Source organism: Poecilia latipinna, unplaced genomic scaffold (genome assembly GCF_001443285.1).
Source record: "Poecilia latipinna isolate Pla-1442-1.1 unplaced genomic scaffold, P_latipinna-1.0 Scaffold49, whole genome shotgun sequence".
Classification (NCBI taxonomy): Eukaryota; Metazoa; Chordata; class Actinopteri; order Cyprinodontiformes; family Poeciliidae; genus Poecilia; species Poecilia latipinna.
In genome coordinates this window covers 122,628-142,530 of record NW_015112665.1, presented here as the reverse complement: position 1 = coordinate 142,530, position 19,903 = coordinate 122,628, and the positions used below count along the sequence as shown (strand labels likewise).

The following is a 19,903-nucleotide window of genomic DNA, read 5'->3' as shown; positions in this document are numbered from 1 at the left end:
GTTAAAACACACATATATTGAGTTACTTTTTCATATTTAATGCCTGAGCGTATGTGACGAGCAGCAGGGTTGCTGGTTTCTGGCTGCGACTGACCTACCACCAACAGGAAGCTGCAGCCTTCCAACGAAGGGATCGATGAGGCCAATAGACACAGATCAGTCGGCGGTCTTATGTAACTATGCACACTGCAGGTCACGCAATTAACAACGGACACTTCTGTGTAAATTATAAATGTCAGACATCTTGGCAGAGCTGAACTCTGGGTGGTATTTTTTCAGGGTCGGAACAAAACAGACTTCATTTCACTGGGATGGATTTGTGACTGTAAGGCATTTTCAAAGTGCAGAACAGGTAGGAAAAAAGCTCAAATGCGTCTTGTGAGGATCCTGTTTACTTCATTTATAAATCTGCAGAATAGGGACTCGACTGTGATGGACAATGATCTTAGTGTTTCTCCAGTTTACAGTCTTCACGAAACAAATTCCACTTTGTTCTGAAAATACTCCAACTTTCTTTGGGTCAAATTCTTACTAAAATTCTCCCAATTCATGGAGCGCCAATTCCAGTGTGTTGGCCTCACAGCTTGAAGCTGCTGGTAGCTTAATTTGTTCAGATTTTCCTTTTAGGCAAAATTAAAAAAATAAAATAGAACAACAAAGTATATAGATCAATGATCTTACAAGTTTTGAGTCACTTCTCGTAAATATACAATCACATAAAAGCAAAAATACAATTAAAAATCGTAAGTGACAAGAATATAAGTCTTATCGGAAATGTTAAAAAGTAAAAAAATGTTTACAAATGTTACATTAGGAAGGAAAAACACATGTTCCAATCAAGTATTTCAGAGAACATAGCAGGAAAGTTCAGCTTTTATGAATGTAAAAAATCTGATAAACAGAAAAAATCTCCAGTCAACTTAGACAGGCTGTTACAAACAGAGCAAACAAAGCCTTGTTTCTGTTTACTCATGTGACTTTCACAGACATTTCTATTCATTTTTAATCACTTGGACTGCAGCCACATTCAGTGAAACAAATAACTGAATATTGTTTATTCCTGGGTTGGTGGGTTTTCTCCTTCTATTCGACATTGGATTCACTGGCATGTTTTTATTTCTAAGGCATTACTAAGAATACTTCCTCCCTGCTTGATTTCCCTTTATTCAACAGGAGCCTACGGGGCTGAATCACCTGCGCTCACAGGACTTATTTTTATTGAGCGTTCCTGGAGTCTGCACCGACTCCAGTAAAAGAAAAGGCGTTTCATTTCGCAGCACCACCGGCTTCAGCGTGAAATTACTTTGAATGAGCTGGTCTCTTTTTGTTCTTTCAAAGGTTTTATAAGTGGTTTAGCAGAAGCAAAGTCTGCTGTTTAAATTGGTGGTTTTTATTTATTGTGGTTTTTGTAACCAACTGTTTCACTATATTGCTGTCAGGAAACTCTTGCAAAAGAGATTTTCCACTGCTGCTGGCGTTCTGACTAAAACTAGGAGGATAGAGCTCATCACTCCAGTCTCTACACTGTAGATCAGAGAATAGACTTTAAAATATGTTAGTTTATAAATCAATGAACGGCTTAGCACCACAATACATTAAAGATCTTCTGGTTCCGGTCTGCTCTGCAACCCCAGAACCAAACAAGGAGAAGCAGTATTCAGCGTCTATGCACCACAAATCTGGAACAAACTTCCAGAAAACTGCAAAACTGCTGAAACACTGACTTCATTAAATTACAGACTGTAAACCCAGCTGTTTGGAGTTGCCTTTGAAGCATAATCGATTAACGGTGCGTTCACTCCAAAAGCGTTACGCACATCAAAAACGGTTCCAATGCTTCAAGTTCGGCACGTGTGAACTTTGAATGCAGGCTCTTGACATTTTGCTCGACACCTAGCGTTTCGCGCGTCTGATTTACACTCAAAGTCTATGTGGAGGGCGTCGAGGGCGCTCTCGATGCTTCAAATGCTCAAAATGCTCCCAACGGTTCAAATTTCGCCGCGCTAGACATTCGATACGTGCCTCCACAAAGCCTTTGAATGTAAACCAGACGCACCATAAGAATTTAACGATGACACTTGACTAGATCGAATGTTTCTGTTGTTGATTCTATGTTGCATGACTTTGTGTTTTTATGATGTAAAGCACGTTGAAAAGCCTTGTTGCTGAAATGTGCTATACAAATAAAAGTTGATTGATTGATTTCAGATCTCAAGAAGTGCTATCCTGGTTAAATAAAGGTTGAATGAAAAATAATATAGCTAAAAATCATTTTTCCTCTTCGATGAGAATTTTAAAGATGGCAAATGGATCCATCAAACTGAATGTGATCTCTAAGAGTAAAACCTGGACATTGCCAGCTCCTCCGGGAGGATCCCAACGTGTTTCAACGAACAGAATGAACAAATCAAAACACCTCAAATGACTCTGAGGTATTCCCTCAGCCAGAACTGATTCAGGACAACGATCTGGGTTTCCTGTCAGTGGGACACATGAACCAAGACACCTGCGCTGATGAGGAAGAGGAGCAGTTTTACTCTGAGGCCTGACAGAGATCATCACCGGTCCGCAGACTGGGCTCAGCCGCCCGACACAGGAAGCTCCTTTCACCCACATGATTGCAGATTTCAAATATTTTTGTCATTCTCTTATTTCTCACAAACATTTGAGGGAGCTGGAATGCAGACGAGCAAGTAAATCAAGACATTTGTTTTTCAGCTCAAGTCTTTTTTTCCCCCCCCCATAAAAAGAATTGGAACGCTGCCCATTAATTTGAGTCGCCTCCAGCTCCAACTTAAAACTATGAAACAATTCTCTAACAAATGGATACTTGCAAATATTTCAGCATAGTAAGAGAAAAGTTAAAAACATCTTCCAGCTGGTGACCTATTCCTTGCTTTCATTTGGCAGTTCTGAAGATAAGCTGCTTATTTAAACTAGAACAAGCAGTAATAATAAAGTCAGAAGCAGCTTAATGGTCCAATTAGCCATTCAGATGTGAGGCTGTTTGTCACGTTCAGCAGGGGAAGGGTTAACAGGTCGCAGGTAATCTGTTTACACCTCAACTATTTGCATACTGAGCTTCCTGGAGGTCACATGAGCCTCATTAAACAAAACATTTGGGCACATTTACTGCAAAACAAACACACTGCACAACCTGTAGGCTGTAATATTTTGACAATAATGTACAACTTAAACAGGTTTAACCTGTGAGATGAATGTTTGTTACTAAATTCTAAAGCTGCATTTCCTTTGATGATAAAATTGCTTAAATTGGATTTATAGAAAGAAATTTTCTTAATGGGATTATGTCAATTTTGCAAAAACTCGTTTATTGTAGTTGTTTAGTCATATGGAAATTGGTGAAAAACTGCAATGGAGACACTTTTTTAGTCTTGTTGCTTCTAAATGAATATCAACTTGTTTTCTTTGATTTATTTAAGGTCTGAAAGCACTGCAGCTTTGTTGTTGTTTTGACCATTTCTCATTTTCTATTACAAAGCTTTTGCTTGGAATTTCAGACACATTTTGTCAGTAGTTCATAGAATAAAAGAACAATGTTCATTTTACTCAAACACAACCTATAAAGAGTAAAATCAGAGAAACTGATCGTTTCAAGTGGCCTCTTGCCGTTTTCCAGAGTGAGTGTTGACATCCATGATTTTAATTGCATTCTTATTTAATGGATTTAATTTTTTACATTATCAGAATGTCAAAAAAAAAATTTTTTTGCACACACTTGTAATGGAAACGCAGCTGTTGCTGTTCACCTGATGCATGTTGTACTTAATTATCCTGTTTGGATAAAACTCAAACTCTGGTTTTACAGGAACAAAAAGCAGTGAAAAATAATTTTCTTCCTAGATTTTGTCCCTCGTCATAACTTGAAACCTCATTTTGTTTTTCATTGATTTCACCTAGTTTGACAGGCAGGGGTGAGAAACAACATGCTGACATGATAGCACATAAACACACATATCCAGTTTAGCATTCCTCACATATTTAAACTAGTTTACCGCCTACTTCATGGAAAAAAACATGCGAGTCTTATGAGGGCAGAGAACATTGTTTTGCCTTACGAGTGATGACTTGGCTTTTCAAAAACACAAACAACCCACAATTCAACTGTGCTGCAGCCCTGACGAACCTTTTACACAACGCGTAGAAACCGGCAATTCAGATGTAATGAATCGATTTAATCAATTAGTTGAATTTGTTGCTTATGAAGACATTTTTGAATCTAGGTCAACCCCTACAAGGGACGGTTGAAATGAAAGGTCATTTATAATTACTTCTAGGAAAAAGAAAGGGAGAAAAAAAAATCTACTTGTAAGCCACGTGTCAAACTCGAGGTCCGCGGGCAAAGTCCGGCCCGCCACAGCTGTTTATGTGGCCCTCTAGATTCTAGACTAAACACTAAATGTGTTTAAATGTTATGTTATCAATCAAATCAATCCAGTTCGTACGTGTTTACTGCCAAATTATATCAATCCAGTCCCTCCAGTTTCTCGAGAATTATTGTGAAAATTCACGCAAAATCAACAAATCCCCGCATCTTTTTGCATTAATACATAATTGGGAGTTTGCTGCAGATTTTTCTCAGAAATTGTCAAAAACTTTCCTATTATACCAAACAGCTGCCTCAGCCTTAATTGATGTCAGATTATAGTCTACGATCTATACAGCGAGTAATAAAAAGTTGCATTTACCATCATAAATAAGCTAAAATATCGCAAATATTCCCAAATTAGTCTCACAAACACTTTGAGTTTTATTGTAAAAAAAAAAATCACAAAAAGAATCAAGCAATCCTGGAGGGACAGAAAAGATGTTCAGTATTATTTAATTTTAATAATTCATTGATATTAGAACAGTTTGTGATCAGGTTTTATCAACACATTCTGGCACAACCGGCCCTTTAAGAGCATTCATGTTCCTGATTTGGCCCCGATTTGGCTGCAGTTCTAGTTTGCAAACATTTCTTGTCTTAATTACTACTGCTGCAATCCAATGCACGTCAGTGCTGACTACGTGAGAAGGCAAACTCACTGGAGTGGACCTACTAATAGAAAGCTTTAAATAACCGCCTGAGTGATAAACTGATCGGTTCCTTTACCCGAGTTGACAGAACGTGTGAGATAACCAGGATTGCTGCTAAAAGCGCCAAGAACAAAATTCACACGGCGAGAAACTTGCTCTCAATCTTTCCCTATAGAAACGTCGTTTCCTACATTTTATATCCTCGTTTTTTCATTTCACTAAAGCATGAAAAGATGCATTTTTTGTAGGTTTGACCACCGTCTCCGCCGTAGTCCTTCCACTTCGATGAACGATTTGGTCAGATTATGGTGATTAGTCCCCGTGACATCAAGCCAGTCATTTATATAACCCCGTCTCCAAGGTCATCCACTGGATTAGGCCCGCCAATGGGACGGGATCCCTCAAGCGGATTAGGTTACCTGGCATGCAAGTATAAACAATGCAAGATCAAGCTGATTTTCCACGATAAAGCAGAACGGTGTGGTGTATTTTGGAAATCTTTAAAAGGGTAACAGCTAATATGACACACTATGTTTTAGCTACTACGATACGTAAGAAACTAGAGGCTGGAATGGGGTCAACTTATAAAAAGAAGTCTGGCATCGCTGCGAATGTGCAGGGTAGAGAAGAGAAACTGCTTGAGGTTGTCGCCAAGTAAAGTAAAATAAAGTAAACTGGCTGGCACAATGACGATCTGCCAAAGTGATTAAATTACATCAGAGACTAAGCATTAAATGATTATGTTGAATTCCATTAAAGGAGAGAAGGAAACACTTTAATATAATCAGCTGCTCCTTCCAGGCGAACGTCCACTCTGAGCACAAGGACGTTTCCTGTAGTAATCTCTTCTGGAAAAGCAAAGAAGGCTAAAAATGTTGTCCGTCTGCCAGGTCTGCAGTGTTTTGGTGCATCACTAAAGCCAAAATTCATCCAAAACAGGTCAGGTAAGAAAGGAAAACAACTGATTCTGAACCAAGTGCTTGAAGCATTTATGTAAATTTTTCTATGCAATTTCTTTTTTTTTTTCTAGAAAAATAACTTTAGAGCAAATTAAAGTACTTTTTTTTGTTTTTAGTGTTTGAAAGATAAATTTACCTATGCAATGATGCATCCAGAACCGTTCTGGTAACACTTAAGGTGTGTGCATAATAACTCTGTCACAAACATGAAGGAGTGTTTATGAATGTCTATAACTGTTGTCATGAAGTGTCATTTGGTAAATAATGACAATTGTAACGCAAAGTTGACACTTTTAATGAGCTTTCAATGCAACTTTTAGTGCACCTTTGCATTAAAAGTGTCATTATTTATCAAACAACAGTCGTAGACATTCATGAAAACTCCTTCATGTTTATGACAGTCTCATGACGTTCCTATGCACACACCATCATATAAAATGTTACATTTCTTTCTAGTTTTCAACTTTATATGGAGGTTTTTCTACTTTCCATATTACCGTTTAGAAAAAGAAAGCTAAAATCATAAGTCAGTCAACGTTCAATCCTACTTTCTGCAACGTTTCTTTAGATTCAGTCTCATCTCTGAAGCAGATGTTGACACAGTCCCTCAACTTCTTTAAAAGTAATTTTAACATAATTAAAATTCTGTCACAGATCATAGTTTTGTCAGTTTTTCCCCATAATTTGTCTTCAGTTTCCCTTCATCAGATTCTTTCTGGATCTGCTTTTGGGCTCTGTGCTCAGGACTCTTATGTAATGGCCCATCCTTAAGGGAGCAACGCAGCACACTGTCCCTTTCCATCACCTCCTCCCCATTTGCACCACCGTCTCCCTCTCATCTCACTGGGTAGAGTTCCTACAGACGGTAGTTTAAATCTGAGGCCTAACGCAAATAAATCACAAGTCACTGCAAGTAAAATAAAAAAAAAACTTTAACAGTTAAAACATTTAAATTTCGGACAAAACTGCAGAAATTCAGCTATTTTTTGGTCATATCCAAGTGTTAAGTTATTGGAATATAATCTAATTGAACCCTTTTTTATCTTCCACTATTTTAGTATGTCGTTTTCTGAGAGGAAAAGATGTAAATTATAGGAAAAAAAGTACAAAAAAAAAAAGCATTTCTTAGCTACAGTAAGTGTCAAATATTAAATACAAAACAATACAATGCAGACATCAAGGCATGATGGGATACGTTTGGAATTAGAAAAAGGTTCATGCAAAGCTTGTACTGAATCACTTAACACCAACAGCTCGACAAACGGCTCCTTCTGAAAGGAGCTGATGATTTCAGCATTCGCTTTTTCTCCTAGCTTTGAGGAAAACGTCTGTGTGCATGAATGTGAACAGCAGAGAGCTTCCCACACAGGACCTTGTAGGGTAGAAGCTCCTACTCGTTTCTGTCCCCCGTGTAAATAAGGGCTCCTTCATGAAGCCGAGGCTCCTGCACACACTCCGTTCCCCTGACCTTTGTGTTGAGGGGTTACACACACCGACACAAAAGTTTAACTCTGGGTGAACCAACCAACCAGCTCAGCGTCTATCCAGCTAATTCCAGCAACTACAGAGAGCATTTACTCATAGTACGGTACTTTTATTGTCCTAAAATGTAGAGTTTGTGCCTCAGTGTGGATTGTTTTTAGTGATTGGTCAGAGTACGGTAAAAACATAAAATATAAGCGGCTTATAAATGTTTGTGTAGATCTAGAAGTTAAATGCAAAGAAAATAAATAGTTAAAGAGAGAAAACATGAAAACACTTCCTAACAAACCCCAACGCTGAACAATATTTTTCCCTCCAAGTGCTTCTGCATTGCTGACACCTTGTTTGTCCTGTCAGCAGTTTTTCAACTCTGCCACAATGGTCCTGTCAACACTTTACAACACTGTGTTTGGAGGGGATATTTTAGTCTGTAGCGGCATTTTTTCCCCTTCCATTGTGGTTGGTCAACAGAAATAAGCTTGAGGTGACAAGTTACATCAATCTTTAATAATGCATCCGTGACACCAATAAGGAGTAAAATGAAGATGTTAGCAGTGGATAACAATGCACAAGAGTCAATTTTTATACGTTTTCCTCAAAATATCACTAGTCTTAGCTGCACTTTCTTTTAATTTAGTTTGATGAGCAGTCATCACCGTCTCTGCAGGAAGCAGCTAACAGAGCAGTCAGCTGAGTCCTCCATGACTTTTAGGGCTGCGTGGTATCAGGAAGTTTAGAGATTGTGATAATATTTGCAAATATCGCAATGATGACAATATCAGTGGCGATATATTTAGAATTTCTTCTTTCCTCGCTCTTTCATCAGAGAAAGTGATCTAATGGCGGGCAATAGCATTTAAAATTTCATGTGGCATTTATTGTGACAACCAAAACAGTGACAATGCCAAACTATTTACAAACTCTTTGATTTCTTTTTTAAGAAACTATCAATAATAATATATTCAAATTTATTGATTTTTATTGTTGCTTTCATGCAACCAAAAGTGGACTAAACAGTAAGAAAAAATAAAATTTCTGAAAACGCTGCCAGTTTTTTTTTTTTTTAAGTATCATTGAATGACATTTATTATTATCTTGATGAATCAAAATATTTATCATAGTAAGAAAATGTTCATGATAACAATAAATAATACAATAAGTGCCCGTCGCTATGTGACCATCTGCTGCTGTGAGACTCTCTCCAACCGGCTAAATATCACAGTAGCATGTGAAACGGAAGTTCATGACACTTGAAGTATATCTGACAAGCATCACTGCACTCCAAGCATTATTGCACACACTAATATTGCGATTATAATGACAATTACTACCTTATTTTCCAAACCGACATGTTTTCACTGCCATCTATTATGAAAAACTGACTTAAAAAACACTGAAATATCCTGAAACCTTCCACATAAGAAGGCAAGAACTTTCCTACAGTCTGACATAAGCGGAAACAAGCTGCAACAGTCTAGTAATTAACACAAATCCTCTGGATTCTTTAAACTCAATAGTCCTGAATTGGAGGATTAAGAATTCATAATTGCAATTACATTCATCTAAAACGCGGTGAAATGCTCTTCAAAATAAAATGTCAACTGGATACCCTGGCATGAAAAAAACAGCTCAACTAGTTTTCTTTCTTTAGTGATAGATCTGAGACAGAGTCAAAACTCTGTCTGATTCAGATTTGTTTATTTCAGGGGATTAATCGGTACAATTTGTACCTCACAGCTATTTCAAATTTTACTAAGAAGGGTTCAGATGTGTCCTGGTCTGAAAAAATAGGCTAAGGCAGCTAAATCAGGGTTAAAATTAGAACAAAAGCATGCAGCTGTCTGAATCCACAGCATGCTGGCCTGAAACGGCGTTACACTGATATGAATTACACAAATTGTTTCAGCTTAATGCCACAAACACAACATAAATTCATTTACACATGCCAGGTAATTATTCTAGAGGAAATAATTACACATAATTCTAGCTTTCAATAACTTTCCTTCACCCTGAACAACATCCAGGCGTGTTTAAGCCTCGTTGTCTCCATCGGCCCACTTTGGGGGGCCAGACCGGCTTCCCTATAAATGGCTTCTTAGTTATGTAAGGTATGAGATCAGATGGGGTCACTGAGGGAGGAGAAGGCATTTAGAGAGGGCAGGCACTGAAAGGAAGCAGCAAGAGGGACACGCCATCAACTACAAATCAGATTATGACAGTTTCTAACTGATTCGTCACCACTTTTCCACTCATATTACCAGTAATTTCATCAATTTTCATGTCAGACGTGGCTCCAGTGAAGGCTTTGATTCTTTCTGCATTGGTTTTAGAGAGTCCCAAATAAAATATTTACTAATGTAAAGTAGGCTTTGTTCCTGAATACACACCTTTATTTATGTAAACAGTGAGTCAGAGAACATGGCAAATAATCCGCAGGAGGAACTAGGTCCAAGCAAAGTGGTGGGATAATGGTCACTTTAGACGCCTTGACTTACTTTAAATAGTCATCAAGAAATAAAGCAGCTATGTTTCAGCATATATGGATCATGTTTTCCTATTAGAACCAAAAAATTGTGGAAGTATACAAAGAAAACTGTCATTCATGCGGATAGACGAGTGAAAAATATGCGAAATAGTTTTTCTTCTGAGTCAGAAGTTTCTGTGATTGTATGATGGCAACTTGTAATCCCTGTTTTAGCTTCTGGAAGATTTGGATGTTTTCCCAAATAAAACTAAAACTCAGTCAGGTTACAAACTCGACTGAAATCTTTCAAGATGTCGCCTGGCGACGCAACACTGACTCACACAGTAGTAAAGTAAAACACACTGGATCTTGCAGATGAAATCTATGACGACTATTCTGTTTTAAATATGTAGGTGGCTCCAAAACCAACAATTTGTGAGGAAGAAAAGGCTAAGATATGATAGCATGGACACAAAAGGAGGATACAGTAGTAACTCCTAGTAAATTTTTCTACCAAACTGGACCGCATGAATTTTATAATGTTTCATGCTGCAGTTGTTGTTTTTTTTGTTGTTGTTTTTTTTTTACATATTTGATAAGACTGTCACTATTTTGTGACAGCAGATCATGCGACAGACATATACTGTTCCTGGACAGAAACAACCAATCAGAGCAAGGAGGAGGGTCTTAGCGGTGTCAGTAAAGCTCATGTACGCACTGCTCACATCCTCCGTTTCCCAGAGCCTGTTGTCAATGCTCAGGCTAGTTAGCATAGCCACTGATGATGGCGGTAAATTGTTTCCCCGCCATTGGTACAATGACCGGCATGTACACAAGCATGATTAACAACACTAAGACCCTCCTCCTGGCTTTAACTTACAGAAAAGTTACAGTTTTATCTCAAGTCTGTAGCAGGAGCCACAATCAACAGATTATTTTTGCCTCTTATGGGGGAAAAAAGGAGTTAAAAGGTAGTTTTATAGGCATAGGAGTATGCAATTGTGATGCCAAACATTTTAAAAAATAAAATCCAATGGATGTTTGCAGAATGTTGGGGGCTCTAAAACCAACAGGTGCTTCAATATACAGGGTGGGCCATAAGTTTCCATGCATAGGAGAATGTAAAATGTATATTTATATTTCAGATATCCAAGAAGATGCGTTTGCCGCATGGTTGCACGAAACTTTAACAGAAGTTAACGTTAAAGTCATGTGTGAACGAGCATCACAGACGAAAACTGGAAACCTTTCAGATCAACCACTCAGCGGTCCAAGACGTGCAACGATTACACACAGAGTCCCACAAAAATAAAATGTCCAATATAAATTGTTTATTTTTTCTATGTATGGAAACCTATGGCCCACCCTGTAGAAATAAGAGCTGAAAGAGAATATTTTAGACTGAAAAAGTCTAGAAACAACTTACCTATCTGCAGCAGCACAGGTGTCACCAGTGCCGTCTCCATGGCGTAGCAGAACTCTCGACCAAACATCACTGCGCCGTGCATCACCCATCTCTTCAAGGGTATACCTTCGATGGACCCCTCGCTTGCCGACTCCTCCCCTCCTTTGCCTCCTCCTTCGCCCCCCAATCCATCCGCCTCGCCGCCTGCTCCTGCTTTTTCCTCCTCCGGGCCCGATGCGCTGGATTTCTTGGCGCCGATTCCGCCAACCAGAGATCCGACCTGCATGGTGTCAGCCTCTGTGTTCTGCGGAGGCATGGTGGAGGGCATGCACGCAACAAGAAAACTCCCCTTCTAACGCAAAAAAAAAAAAAAAAGCACTGAATATTTTGCAACTCCTCCTAAAGGTAAACACAAACTTGTTGTATCAAGTTTGTTGCAGCTTATTTTAAACTGACAGCAAGTTTCTTAAAGCTCAAATTTTCTCAAGCTACAAACTGCAACCAGTGGATGTAACAGACTGACCTGTAAGTATTCAACAACAAAATGTTCTAGTTAAAAGAAAATGCCTACAATTTTTAAATAACTGGAGAATAAGCTACAAATTCTCAATCTACCAATAATTTTCTTCGATCTAAAAGAGGAGAAAGCCAAAAAGAAATCTGCAACCACTTGTGCCCCAAACAAGTTGTCCTCCCAAAAAAAAAAAAGAAACAAAAAAAAAATCTGCAACTTCAAATTAAATCCTTCTTGTTTTCCTCCCAGTTAAAAAATGCAAATCGGCTTTCTGAGGCTTGTACAAAATCCCCCAAAAATAAGTGAGCAGTTGTATTTCACTGGAAGAGTGAGTGGCACATTCCAAGAGCGGCTTTGTGCGTTTCCTTCTTTGTGTTGGCTTGGGACGTGTGTGAGATGCTGCTTGAACATTTATTTGGTTTGTTGGTATGCCAGTGTTTGCATGTGTTGTGTGCGAGTGTGCGTGAGTGTGTGGATGTGTGTGTGTGGGTGCATAGGGTGTTTATGGCTTTTTTGTCATTGAGGTTTGCGGCTTTGTTTTGCTTTACTGTCTATTACAAGCAGTAAAAATCCATATAGAAGACCATTCGGTGAGCTCCAGAGTCATTTTGTGTCTGGGGGGCTGGATGATGGTGTGGGTGGGGACGGGCGACAGGCTGCAGTGGGAGGGGGGAGAAGGGCGGGTGGCGATGGCGGGCGGAGCTCCTGCGAAAATCCCCATCGATTGGCTGATTAATCTGGAGAAAGAAGCACAAATCAGAACATCAGGACTCCAAAAAAAAAATAATTATTGCTTTAGGCATGACAATAACAGCACGGAAATAAAAATAAAAGAAGCGAGAACACAATAGTTAATACATCTGACAGAATATTCAATATATAGAATATTCACCAAACTCCAGTCCAGAACTGCACAGCATTCTGGGGGATGTAGGCAGAGGAAAGACTTTAGCTAACCTCTCACAACAAGTTAAGCAAAGTTGGTGGAATCAACTCACTCACTCACTCACTCTTTGGTTACCTAGCAACAACTAGCTCACTCACTCTTTGGTTTCCTAGCAACAACTCGCTGAGTAACTGGCGCAGAAGTAGTTTCAGGTTGTGACAGTATGACTCACAACTACTTAGAAATAATAATAATAAATAAATAAATAAATAAAAAATGGAGAGGAGTGAAAACTAGAGAAAATAGGAAAGCTCAAACCACCAGTATGGCAGTATTTCAGATATTTAAAACAAAAAACTAATCAATAATAATTATTGATATCAGCTGAAGTGAAATGTTTATATTCGTGATGCGTTTTTCAGCCATATCGTTCAGCCTTAGGTAAATATAGTGGAATACTGGCGTATTCGCAGATCAGCGTTCACGCATTTTCCTGTGGAACGAGACTCCAAATTATCTGCGGAAAATGTGCTTATTTTTTCAGAGAGCACTTCTAAAATATTTGGAAGAAATCGCAGCTTGGGGAATTGAAACACCTGGATACAGTTCTACTTGACATGCTATTGGTTGGCATTTGATAATCAGCCAATCCAGGAGCGGCATTTATTTTCCCCTTCTGCTGATTGGCTGTTCCCTCCAGAGATGAGGAAGATCGTGAAATTTAGCTTCTGTGGTAGTGCTAAGACGTTTTCCACTATAATTAGTGAATATTAAGGTATATTTGGTGTTTGAACTATTAAAACAGGCAGTTCTAAGGGTATTTAGAGGGAGCTTCAAGTATACGCAGATTTCAGATTTTGGCTTTCAGTTGTGATACCAAACGGCTACGAAAACCAGCCATTCACTGGAAAATGATAGGACAGGATGCACCGTGACACAAAATAGATGCATTGTAACGTGGAACAATACAACTTGGGTCACATATGAGATGCAATACCACACAAAGTGGCAATGCGATTCACCAAAACATTAATGTTTTCATGCTGTTTTCACTTGCATCCATCTGCAGATCAAATCATGCAAAGTAATAAAGCCGAGTTCTCATCCTGATTTCTTTTTTCTCCATGATGTCACATGATATCATGGAGTATAAATCATGTGTATAAAATGTTGGAGGCACTTTATACAGAGATACATCGTCATTTGAGCAAATTGTTTAAATGCAAAGAAAACAGTGTATGTAAACCTGTGAATAAGTTTTGCATTACCAAAAAAAAGGCTGCAGAAAAGGGAAAAAACTAACAAACACCTAATTAAAGTGTTGTGGATATTTTTAACGGAGACATTTTTCTTTAGCAAATTTAAGGTTGCGAGTACACAAAGTACCTTTTTGGTTCTGAGCTAGGGGCTGAAAAACAATATTCAAAACAAAATGAATAAAACTAATGTGTACACCAGTATTTAGACGCAGCAAACCTCAATTGTAAGTTTGAGCTGTTTGAGACAGCCTGCAGACAGATACCACAAGAGACACACACACTCATGTCTTCTCTCCTTTGAAAAGAGTCCATTTTTTTAATTAGTCTAAGCACATGATTCATCCTCGCAGACACTCGGACAGTCTTTGAAACTGGACAGAAAGGATGAAGGAATGCAACGTGGTAGACGACCTGAAGCGTCGTCAGACTGAGCAACTGTTTGGGACAGAGGGCTTGTGTGTGGAGCTAAAATAAAACGACAGATATGAGCACAGTAAAAAAAAAAGATAAAAAAGTGTATAAGTGAGGGAAGGAAGGAAGGCCTTCAGCTATTAATATGCTTCACAGAGAAAGGCAGATAAACAGTCTGCGAGGAGGTTTCTAACAGCGTTGAATCCCACTGAGTGTTTTTGTCTCTTTGGGATGAATCCCACAGAGAAAACATGTTTCATCACACACACATCAACAGCTTTATGAGTTTCATCAGGCCTCTGAGCAAAACAAAGAACTAAATGAAAGAAAGGGAGGGAAAGGAGGCTTTGAATGTGGAGAGTGGGAGGAATAAGTAACGATGCAGAGGTCAGAGGGAAAAGGAAGACCAGCAAACCGAGAGATGAGATCGACAGATGGATGAAGATGGAGGTTTTTCCCCTCGTTCCTCTACTCTCCATTATTCAGCGTTCTCACATGTCGCCATTAACATTTATGACTCGCTGAAGATGGTCATGAATGTTTTAGCGCGCATAAACAGACGCTCCTCCTCACCTGACCCCACACACCCCAGTTGATTACATAACAAGCCTGCACACTTCAAACACTCATATCCATACACGGCAAAAACACACTTTGTTAATTGTTAAAGGGGATCCATTATCCAAAATTCACATTTTGCTAATTTTTTTGTACTTCCATTCGGGTTTCTGCTGGTTCAGACTGAGTGCTTAGAAAACCCACCAAGCTGGTTTTTGGAGATAAGTTGATGATTTTTGGCATCTGGAATATGAGGCGTTTCTAAAACTTTCCAAATACAACGTCACAAATCAGCAGGCTCTCCCCATCACCTAGCAACCCCAGTGTTGTTCCGTCTGTCACCTAGCAACCCAAGCTGAGCTCCAGCCCTTTTGGTCAGCTAGTTTTACTAATCCATGTAAAACAATGGCTGCTGGAAAAGACAAGTGTTTTGTTGTTGCCTTACGATCCAGAAACCACTTTGTTGCATTCTTGTTGGTTGTGTGGGAGGCTCCACTTCTGCTTTCCAAAAATGTGTGGTTGTATAGTTTTGCATCTATGAGTGTAAATGTTGAGCTGGGGGTCTAACAGCAACTTATTTAGATTTGAAGTGGCAAGAGGTCCTGAAACATCTCATTCTGAAAGGAGCTCAAAATAGGCAGAACTGAGCAGACTAACATCTCATTATCAAAGAACGATTGTGCAAAAAACATAATGAACGTGTTATTCGTAGTCCACAGACCTATCCCAAACGCTTAAAGGAAGTATAATAGGTCATCTTCATTCCTAAAATAGAGAATTACAAACAAGCACCCACAGATTCAATGCTGAGATCTTACCCAACCTCCAAATATGACAACAAGCATTAAGCGGTTAAGCTGGGAATCATAAGAAGATCCAAGCAGGGTGGAGATGCAACAGCTACTCCACTTATGAGCCTTTTATTGTCATGTTTACCAAGCTGGCGCAAGCTTAAGGGGCATGTGGAGGCTTCCAAATAATTTTCAGAGCTTTGAATATCTCGCAAGAGCACTGCTCAGTCCATCAGCCTTCATCAGAGAATCAGTCGACACACCCATGGTAACTCAGGAGAAGCTGTGGGGATTCACAGCTCAGCCAGGAGAAATGTCATAAATCTGGCTTTTATTGAGGAGTTGCAGCATTGAAGATATATGATTGTAGGTAAATACAGCAGTCTGTTGCGATAAGCCTCGATTGTCCTCATGTTTGTTTTTCTCATGCAGACTTCCGTCACTCTCTGTGACCCAGATTACATTCCTATAACTCTTTTGTGATTATCATGCTTCAGTGTTTTTGTTTTTTCCCCATTAGAAGTGCTGAATTGAAACGAGTGGCTAAGTGTTGCCATGTTTTTATTGTGAAACTCATCATGTGTGTCACTGTAAAATGTCGCCCTGCCACATTTGAACTTCAACCAGCAGGTGAGTGTGCTTGTCTCCACACGCAAGCCAGTTCTCACAAAAAGATAACTTTACGGGATCCAGTGATTTAATCAAAGACAAACGCCAGAAATGAAAGCAAAGTCAGAGTTTGAAGATGGGTGTAGTCAAAAAAAACAAACGACTTCTCAACATGTTTAAGTGGCAGCTTCAAAACCAGAAAGTTATGAGTCTCTTTCCTTTAATTAGCTGGAAAAGTTTGTCACATTTATCTGAGAGGGAAAACAGTTTTTTTGTGTTTTGCATGAAATGGCTATTACTTTTAACTATCTAGAATAAAAGCAAAAACAACTAAAAACATGAAGGACAATTATCTATTGTTCTAATTTATTTGAGTTTTAAGAACATTTACTTTGTTCTTTTTTCAATTCCAATAATATTTTTATACTATTTTACTATGTATTTATTCTAAATTTCTGGATAAATTATATAGAATTTTACTTTCATTTACATATTTTTAAATGTTATTTTGGGGGTTTAGTTTTTGCTTAATATGTTTTGTTATTCATTGTATCCTTTTATTTAATCCATTTTTAAATTTGATTAAAAATGTAGGACTATTTTTATTTTGAGTCTCTAACTTTTATTAATTTAATATTTTATTATGCTGCTCTAGTTCTTTATGGTTTTTATAAAATATTTATTGATTATAAATTAAATGTATTTACTTTGATATTATTTCTTTACATTGAGAAATGTCAATTTTAATAAATTATTAGAATAATTGATTTTTCAATCTAATTTTATCTGATTTGACAACTAAAGGCATTTTCCCATCATTTCTTTTTCTTTTAATACAACATAAAGTAGAGAATGTGATCTGATTTTACCGATTTATGCAGCTCTACTTCCAGATCTCTTATTATTTCTTTAAGTTCGGGTAACATGAGCTCAACTTATAAACAATTACAGCTCATGCTCCTTTGCAGTTAGCTACAGCAAAATTCAGCCTCACGTAGAGAGGCGTAAAGGACTGCAGCAAAAGACTCACAGACGTCAGTAAATTAAAGCCAAGTATAAAAAAAAGAGGTGGAGATGAGAGGGGTATAATTATGACAGATAGTACGTGAAGGAGGTGTCTGTAAAGTTCAAGGAGAGGGACAAATTAAGAGCATCGTCTCCTGTGTTCCTCAGATCAGCGCCCGTACACACAGGTCTATTTTAGTGAGTGTTTATTCCTGTACCAGAGCAGATTACCTGTCACACAAACATGACATTAAGGCAAGCTCAGACTCGCTCACTGCATGTACCGTCTCAGTTTCCACGCAATTTCTCTTCATTATCTGTCAGGTTTATACACAAGAGGCGATTATACGGACTTAAGTTATTAAGAGTAATGATTCTGGGTCTTAAACTTCAGATTTTTGCACATTTTTGGTGACATTTGTTTAAGTATGTTGTATGAGAGCTTACTTGAGTCAGAGGAGGTTGAAGTTGCAGGCATTGAAAAATAAAACGCAGCCAAATTTATGTTGCAAAATGCTTAATTCATATAAACCGATATGAACAGGATTAAAAAAAAAAAAAGTGTAGTGGAGCAACCACAAGAAAATGACAAGTATTTAAAATTAATCTACAGAAAAACAACTACAGAAGTGGTAAAAAATATATATGTTATGTTAAGTTAATAAATTGTTACATTTCCAACTTGTTTGGTTTCTTAAACTTCAACCAGGCAATCCAATATACAACAAACGAGATTCAATAGGAAAATGAGCTTTTTAAATGGGTGTAACCACTGTCCTCCACTTTGCTCATTAACCCATAAATCCATTTTCTTTCAGGTGTTGCACAATTTAAGAGAAAATAAAAAGGTTTTAAAGTGGTATAAGAGGTATTGCCAAGGAGCGATGCTACCACAAAGAAAACAACTTTTAAAATCAAATTAAACTGGTTTAAAAGGTTTGTGCAGTAATATGGCCAACATAACTGGTTTGACATGTTACGATAACACATTAAATGCTAATGGTCTAACAGACTGTGGAAATGACATCCTGATTTATTTTTAAACAAATGTCATGCTTATTATTCAGCAAAATATGAATCTTTATCTGCTTTTAAGAATCACCAAATATGAAATGATCCCCGATTCATCTTTTCCTGATTGATTTATTTTGAGGGTCTGCAGGGTATCAAAGCTAAAAACAAAACAAAACACAGGACAGGCTCCGCTTGCATACATTTACACTGGAAAATGTAAAGTTGTTTTCAACAACTCGGTCTGCTAAAGAGGAGCGTTGGATTGATTTAAAATGCAACCAAGCAGAAAAACACAGAGAACTCAATCCATCCAGAAAAACAAAAATTTAATGACAAAAGATTATTTCTAAAGACAAGTTACCGCTTAGCAAAACACACTCATATTTTATTCATTTGAATATTATTGAAAATCTCAGTAACTGAATTCACCAAGTGAAATATGTTCTGTTTTCAAGCCTTTCTTTTTGTAAATTCACAATAAGAAGGCCGAGGAACACAGCGAGTATGAAGCTAAAGAGAGCTTTAACTTCAGAAAAAAGTTTTTGGAAAAAAAATTTACATTTACCTCCACTTCTTTATGCATAACAATTACAGCAAAATCTCTTTACATTTTTGGTTGTAGCATGACAGAAAGTGGAAAACGTCACAGGGTTTGAAGACAATGCCTGGTTTTCTGCCCCTCCAACCTTTGTGTGTCTGAATCAGTGAAGCGTGTTTCTAGGAACTCTGCCACCCGACTCGTTCAAAACCGTGTCTATTTGTAGGTGACATGAATTTTGGTGTTGAGGCACGTGAGCGCGCCACAAACGGCGCGGCCCTGACCCAAATGGAGCAGCATATAGATTACCTCGGGATCAGGTTCACATGCCGCTACAACAATGTTTACGAGGGCGTCTTTGTTAAAAGCATCGCTTTAGGATGCATTCATCATGAAGCATGCATAGCTCGGTGCTACATAGGAGGGAAGTTTAAGGAAATCTGAACGCTGCAGGTGATGACATCCAGAGGAAAGCAACCACACTCCCAGCTTTGGGAAGCAGATGGCAGGGATAAGAGAGGAAGAGAGGGATGGACGTTGGAAGAGTTAAACAACAGACTGGATGTGTTGCAGAAAGTGCCGAACTGCTGCAGTGCAGAACTGCACAAGAAGAAGGGGAGGGGGCACATGTGCATCAACGTGCAGCAGCAGCATCAATGACAAATCGCCTCCTAATAACGCAGGGCTGGAATCACTACACCAGCTTTTATGAATATGACGTAATGTGGACACACAGAAACAGTAAAACATTTTTTGTCGTCGCATGAACAGCATAAGCAGAACTGATCCAACATTTGTCAAACTTTGAGTTAAGACTCACCACTAACACTCATTAAATAGTAAAATGAAGCAACTACTGCATTTTTTTGTTTGGCTCAAAGTGGTTTTAGTGTTGAGAGAAAAACAACACGTGGTTTAACTTTTCTGTTCGTTTAGATCCCAGCAGGCTAAAAAAAAAAAAAAAAAAA

At 38.3% G+C, this 19,903-nt stretch overlaps 1 protein-coding gene across 2 annotated transcripts in view; it reads right to left on the bottom strand.

The window, feature by feature from the left end:
- slc45a4a (solute carrier family 45 member 4a) overlaps window positions 1–19,903 on the bottom strand; it is a 56,707-nt gene that overhangs the window by 21,093 nt on the left and 15,711 nt on the right. For both annotated transcript variants that reach the window (XM_015050463.1, XM_015050471.1), the window contains exon 3: window positions 11,372–12,601. In XM_015050463.1, coding sequence (XP_014905949.1) covers window positions 11,372–11,678 — 307 coding nt within the window. In that variant the 5' untranslated portion in view covers window positions 11,679–12,601. The remainder of the gene's footprint in view (window positions 1–11,371; window positions 12,602–19,903) is intronic.